This window comes from Formica exsecta, unplaced genomic scaffold (assembly GCF_003651465.1).
Source record: "Formica exsecta isolate Colony F162 unplaced genomic scaffold, ASM365146v1 scaffold30, whole genome shotgun sequence".
Classification (NCBI taxonomy): domain Eukaryota; kingdom Metazoa; phylum Arthropoda; class Insecta; order Hymenoptera; family Formicidae; genus Formica; species Formica exsecta.
Window position 1 is genome coordinate 336842 of NW_021850257.1, and position 6578 is coordinate 343419.

Consider the following 6578-nt stretch of genomic DNA (forward strand, 5'->3'; position numbering starts at 1 on the left):
GAATATTTCTAAATCTGTAGCAAAAATATACACCAACAAATACGCGCGGAGTGATTATATACATTAATAATATAGTATATCTCAAAAGCATATTTTCTCTCTTCCCCCCCCCCTTTCTTTAGATAATCCCCTCTTTTTTTTATGCGAGATATCGAAAAAAAAAATGATTTTCGACGAGATATCTTGACGAGATATGTACATCTCCCCCCTTGTTCTTGATAATACATTGAAGCAATCGCGCAGTTAAATCCAAACGTATCGGGTCGAAAAGTACATATCTAGAAGTCGACGTCAATTTGTTTACGTTGTGACTGCCGTTGTGTGTTGTATTGTGCATATTTTATTCTGCTCTGTATCGGCATTGCGGATTGCGCGCAATGCCACACGGTGTCTAATAATACAGCACGTCGCGTGTGCGCGGCGCGGTTCGTGTTACTGATATGCTCGCTTTCAACAAATGCCAGTTACCGGTGCCAGTTTCGTAAATCTAAAGGAAGTAATCTCTAGTAGATATTATGGCGCTCGTCCCCTCAAAGTATAAGATTGTGCATTCGAAAAAACTTGGAAGGTAATATATGAACATAAAATTTAGCGTATATATCGATTGATTCATCTCCCTGTACGTAGTAATTATTGTATAAACAGATTGTAACAAAGCGTGTTTATTTAAAAAAATGTTCTTATTTATATACGTTTTTTATTTATTTCTATTTAGCGATATCATTAATTATTAAAGTTTTAATGAGAATGAAATAGAAATAGAAAAAAAAAAATTGATTTGTGTTTGATTTGTTTATCTTTAAAAGTAAATTTCATGTTTTTCTGAACAAAGCAAATACACTGTCATTTGTATCCAGAAGGAAAAAAATCCATATATAATCAAATATAATTACATATAATTAAATATATATATTATATATGGACTTCTTCCGGGTATTGAGATAACTATATCTTTTGTATTTTTATAAGATATCTTGTAACGACTAAAAACGTGGCACCAGGGGAAGTCATAATTCGAGAAGAACCGATCGCAGTCGGTCCGATGACATATAACAAGGGATACTGTTTCTGCTTCGCATGTTTGCGCTCGTTACCAAAAATCAGCGCAAGAAACCGGTATGCTTGTTCCAGATGTAACTTCGCACCACTGTGTAGCGTTGCATGCGAGGTAACGAATTACAATCAGCAGTTCTCAGAATCTTATTCTTAAAAAGAAAAAAAAACATTTGCGCTTTTAAAAGATAATTCGCGAACAATTGATGGCCGTGTAAAACTTTGTTTAAGAAAAGTATAAGACGTTTGAGAACCGCTACGCGTTACATAACACACTGTACCGCTTCTAATTTTAATAGCGCTTTTAATCTTTTCTTTTTTTCCTATTTTTAAAGGTTCAGACAAATCATCATACAGATGACGAATGTCAAATATTTAAAGACAATCGAGAATTGTTGGCGGAAACAGGAATTGATGCGACAAAAATTTTGCTGGCTTTGCGATTATGGCTAACAAAATACAGAAATCCGATTATATGGGAGAGGATAAATCATATGGAGGCTCATCTAGATAAAAGGATCGGCACATCCGTCTGGAAGGAAAGAGAGGTCGATGTTGTAGACGTAAGTTTCATGTAAATCAGATTATATATTAAAATTAAAACATATTCGACTTTTTAATCTAATCTACTTTCTACGGAGGCACAGGAGAGAAATAGAGAAAATCGCCCCATAAATATCCTCGAAATATCTTTATCTGAAGAGTTTTTTCATTCATTTAAAAGCATCAAAAATATTTTGCTGTTATTTAGATAATCCACTTTGTGTATATATGCATATGTGTGTGTAGGTGATTCGAAAGCTTCGCATGCCCGATAAGATTGAGACACCGAGTGCTGAATTGATGCAGAAATTATGCGGCATCTTGGACGTAAATACCTTCGAGTTGCGATCACCTGGCGTCTTGGACGGTCTTCTTCTTCGGGGTTTGTACATCGAGGCGACCCTCATGGCTCACGATTGCAGGGGTAACACTCATCTCACCGTGGATGACAATTTTCAGCTGACCGTTTACGCGAGTGTCCCGATCAAGCAGGACGAGCCTATTCTTTTCAATTATACCTCATCATTGCTGGTCAGTTAATGGCACAGATTCGGAAATTATACAATAAAGTATTATCTCGGGGAGTATCTCCCCGATTATCGCGCCAATATTATCTCATGATTCAATTAAACGATATTTTTTCTTATTAGTGGTGATGACTATATACTCGCTTCTTTCGTTGTTTCTAAGAGTCATCATTGATGACGACGTGCTAAGTCAACGTTAGCCCCCGATTATCGCGCCAATATTATCTGATGATTCAATTAAACGATATTTTTTCTTATTAGTGGGATATATACTCGCTTCTTTCGTTGTTTCTAAGAGTCATCATTGATGACGACGTGCTAAGTCAACGTTAGAATAATAATAATTTTTAATTTTATAACACAATATTAGGGTACAGCCGAGAGAAGACAGCATCTTCGAGAAGGAAAATATTTTGAATGCGAGTGTCCTTTGTGCAAAGACCCTTACGAATTGCAATCGAATTTGAGCAGCGTGCTATGTCCGCGCTGCAAAGAAGGATTCGTGGGAATGCAAGATACCTCCGTCATAGTACCGTACGAGCGAGCGAGTCGATGGCAATGCCAGATGTGCAAGAGGACTTACGGCGGCCGTCTTATCAGAGCTACGTTGAACATATGCAAAACACTCATCGACGAGTGCGAGGATATTGACGTAAAGGTTCGCACAAAATATAAGATGTCAAATTAGACATATTTATATTATTTTCAATTTCTTTGCACCTAATATCTTTTTTGATCATATTTCTTTGATCTATTTTTCAGATTATCGACGACTTGCTTAAAAGATTATCCCGATCATTGCATACCAATCATTTCCTTATGCTATCGTTAAAGCAGAAATTATTGACGGCGTGTAGAAGAGAGATAACGTCTCTCAATCCGCGAAGAAAAATTGTACAGAAGATGCAGGATACATGCAAAGAAGTCTACGATGTTTTAGATATAGTAGAGCCGGGCATATCACGTTCAAAAGGTATATAAGTTGTTCATATGCTGTAAGATTGTATGAGAGTTGTATAATATTTGTCAATATTATTACAAATATCGATTTCAGGTATAATGTTATATGAAATACATTTGCCTATGATAATATTGGCGAATCAATCTTATTCCACGCGCGAAATCTCATCAGCGCAGTTGGTCTGCCGGCTGGAAGAGGCCAGAGACTTTCTGAAGAAAGCTCTGACTATGCTCCTTTTGGAACCGGCGACGACTCCTGAAGGGAAATTAGCTAAGAGAGCGCTCGAGGAATTACGTACACTAAATCAAAATATAAGTGACGTAAAATCCTTACCGTCGGAAGAACCAAAGATCCATGCGCGTGAGCGCAAGAGTAAAAGAGCAAAAGAACAGCGCAAAAAGATCAAATGACACCGAGTTGTTCTTTTTAAGTTTGTATAGATATGGAAGATAATTTTCATTTTTCTCGCAAACAGCAGCAATGCATCAAAACAATTATTATCATATATAAAAGAAGCAACATTTAGTACATACAGTTTTATAAATAGAAAATTGTATAATTTAATAAAAATATTACTATAAAATTTTAGAAGACTCGCAACTGAAAAAAGGCCGTAATTTAAACAGTTTCCTTCTTTTTCTTCTCTACTCTGGATCTGGATCTGATCGAGATATTTTTTACGTACACAATCCTTATTTATTGATATAATGATTATATAATTATTACATAATGCTGTATTGTCTTGTACTTTGGAAACTGTTCTTCTATAAGCAACTTCTGTAAGTAATATAATAATAAATAGTGAAAAGAGAGCAGATTATATGTATATTCATATATGATGTATCTCTGTACAAATTTAATAAATATATTCATACAAACTCTTAATTCCACACGCAATTTAAAGAAATAAGTAACACTCCTGATTCCTATCATTATGTATACTGTATTTATATATTAAAGATTAAAAAGTTGTTTGTGCACGACTATGAAAATTTCAAAACTCTGCAATTTATATTTCGTAGAAGAGTGTCCATATAAAAGTATCGGTTTGAGAAAATAAAATCCATTCATTTCATTCCGTATATTAATAATTAAGAAAGAAAGATACGTATTACAGTATTATCTGGTTCTCACAATTGTTTCTCCTCGATGTTTGTACTGGAAACAAAATTGTGATCATTTGAGCAACCGCCGAACGTGAACATTTTTGGAATGTCTTGCCCGTAATATATTTTCGCGTTGCGCGCTAATGCGTCGTATTTCTTAAGCTCTAAGAATTCCTTAGATAAAAGTATTTTATTCGCTTCGGCTTGCATTTTCATTTGGTAAAATTCGGCATCTGAACGGCTCTTCTGTCTCGCTAAATGCATCTCGTCTTCTATCGCAGCCATTTGTTGCAGAGACTCTTTCTCCATGATTTTTTGATTATATTGAATCTTTGCAACCTGTGCTTCCTTCTCAGCTTCGATAACAGCTTTCTTGCGATCAGTCTCAGCATCTTTCTCAACTACTTTTTGATGTTGCGTAGATATTAATAGCTTTGTTTTCTCTGCTTCCCTGAGAGAATATGTGTATATATATATATATATATAATAGAAAATTGAAATAAATAAACATATAAAATGTAGAAGTATGAAAGAAAATTTAAAATTTAAAAAAGAAAATTAATTAATAGAATAATCCCTTACATCAATTCATAATTTTTTCTGATTGTTTCAGGAATTTTTGGTTTTGTTACTCTTACAGCTTGTATATTGAGACCAGGCGCTAATTCATTCAAGTCCCTTTGAAGTGCAGTTTTTAAATTTTCATCAATTTGATCAAACAAATCAATGTACACTTCATGGAGCGTATGCACAGAACAAAATTGATTTAATTCATGATGCACTTTATTAAAAATTAGCGTGCGATCATAATCAGCTGTGAAATTTCTCACCATATTGTAAACTGCAAAAAATATATATGTTAAAGTATACATAAAATACAAATATAGAATAATACATTAACATATTCTCAAGAAAAATTGCAAGAACAATCTGCCTTATAACTTACCACTATTTGCATCCAATATATTCACAACTTCTATACGATCAAAGTAGATCATTACACCACCGCTGGTTCCGCATGGCACATTCTTTACTTCATCCGTCTGTAGAGTTACTTGAACCGCGCGATATGTGGTCAGCAACGGTATCATCATGTGAAAACCTGGATTACTCACTTGGGGTAACAGTGCGCCACCCTAATAAACATTTATAAAATATATCAACTAGAGTGATGAGATTCTTAAGGCCCGTCTACAATGGCAGTAACAAGGCTGTAGGAGTAGGAGAGTATACTGTTTTTAGTGATGTTTAGACGGGGAGTAACGAAATGAGCAATTCCCATTTGCTCTTAAAAGTATACTCTCCTACTCCTACAGCCTTATTACTGCCATTGTAGAATGCCCTTTAGACATAATAGCAGAAATATTTGAAATAACTCACCCGAAAGTATACCCCCACATGACCCTCTTCGATACGATGAAGAGAAAAGTTAAATACTATTACAAAACACACGACAAAGCAGATTGCTATGATTCTTTGATCAAACATAATTATCTTCTATAACACGCTAAAAAAAAAAACGAAACAGTTATAATTGGGAAGTACATATATGCAAGAAATGCACAGCCATATATATATAGTATATTCAAAATATAGGGAGTGAGTCATACACGAAATTCGAATAGCTTGAAATAATAGTATCGCATTTAACTTGAAGTCATAGTTACGTAATGTTTAAATATAAACGGTAATTATATAGCGCACAATTAGCAAATCAACTGGTGCGATCAACTGGTTCGATTCTCATAATTTAGAATGCGATGTAAAGAGGTTAGTTCGAGAATAGTCGCACACAAACAGTGTATCTGACGTACGAACGATAGTACTTTTAACTTAGAAAAATATGTATTATAAAGTAATGACAGATGTGTGACTATAATTAGAAGTTATAACATAGTTGATTAAATACATATGAAATAAGTTCCTCGATCTCTAGTATCGATCTAGTAGCCATAGCGCTTCCTCCTTCTTTCTAATCACACTCCCTTCGACTTTGACAAAGATATCGACTTCGGATAAAATATGATTCATCGGGAACAATGGAAACTGTATTTTCTAAAATAAAATAACGTCTTATTATTGTTAGTTTTATATCCATTTCTGAATTTTAATTTTTATTTACGATATCTTTTTACGATAAATATAATTATATCTATATAAAGCAATTAAATAAATTAATCAAAAATTAATCGGACATGACAATTTTGATCCATAGCAAAATTTATTTGCTTGTTTCTCAGATCAAAATTTTATACAGTTTTAATTTTATATGTATATAGCAGTTTTAAATATTTCTTTTTTTTCTTAAAATACTACTTGTATTTAAGGGCAATTAAAAGAAAAAAAATGTTTTTCTAAATTTAAATTTTTATTTATATATATGTATAT

General features: G+C 33.7%; 2 protein-coding genes across 5 annotated transcripts; one reads left to right on the forward strand and one right to left on the reverse strand.

Annotated features, from left to right (window-relative positions):
* Positions 1 to 251: 251 nt before the first annotated feature.
* LOC115237614 (SET domain-containing protein SmydA-8-like) lies at positions 252 to 3894 on the forward strand. The gene is made up of 7 exons (XM_029810773.1): positions 252 to 568; positions 970 to 1168; positions 1389 to 1616; positions 1843 to 2127; positions 2494 to 2781; positions 2886 to 3096; positions 3178 to 3894. The coding sequence occupies exons 1-7, from the start codon at positions 516 to 518 to the stop codon at positions 3492 to 3494; spliced, it is 1581 nt and encodes a 526-aa protein (XP_029666633.1). The 5' UTR covers positions 252 to 515; the 3' UTR covers positions 3495 to 3894.
* Positions 3758 to 6219, reverse strand: LOC115237615 (erlin-1-like). Of its 4 annotated transcripts, none has more exons than XM_029810774.1 (5): positions 5801 to 6181; positions 5571 to 5697; positions 5137 to 5326; positions 4773 to 5031; positions 3758 to 4641 (listed from the first exon to the last, which is right to left on the reverse strand). In XM_029810774.1, the coding sequence occupies exons 2-5, from the start codon at positions 5676 to 5678 to the stop codon at positions 4215 to 4217; spliced, it is 984 nt and encodes a 327-aa protein (XP_029666634.1). In that variant the 5' UTR covers positions 5679 to 5697; positions 5801 to 6181; the 3' UTR covers positions 3758 to 4214. The 4 variants fall into 4 exon arrangements, with proteins under 4 accessions (XP_029666634.1, XP_029666635.1, XP_029666636.1 ...); XM_029810775.1 differs by having other exon boundaries at positions 4215 to 4641; positions 6100 to 6219; XM_029810776.1 differs by having other exon boundaries at positions 4215 to 4641; positions 5858 to 6167.
* Positions 6220 to 6578: the final 359 nt, after the last annotated feature.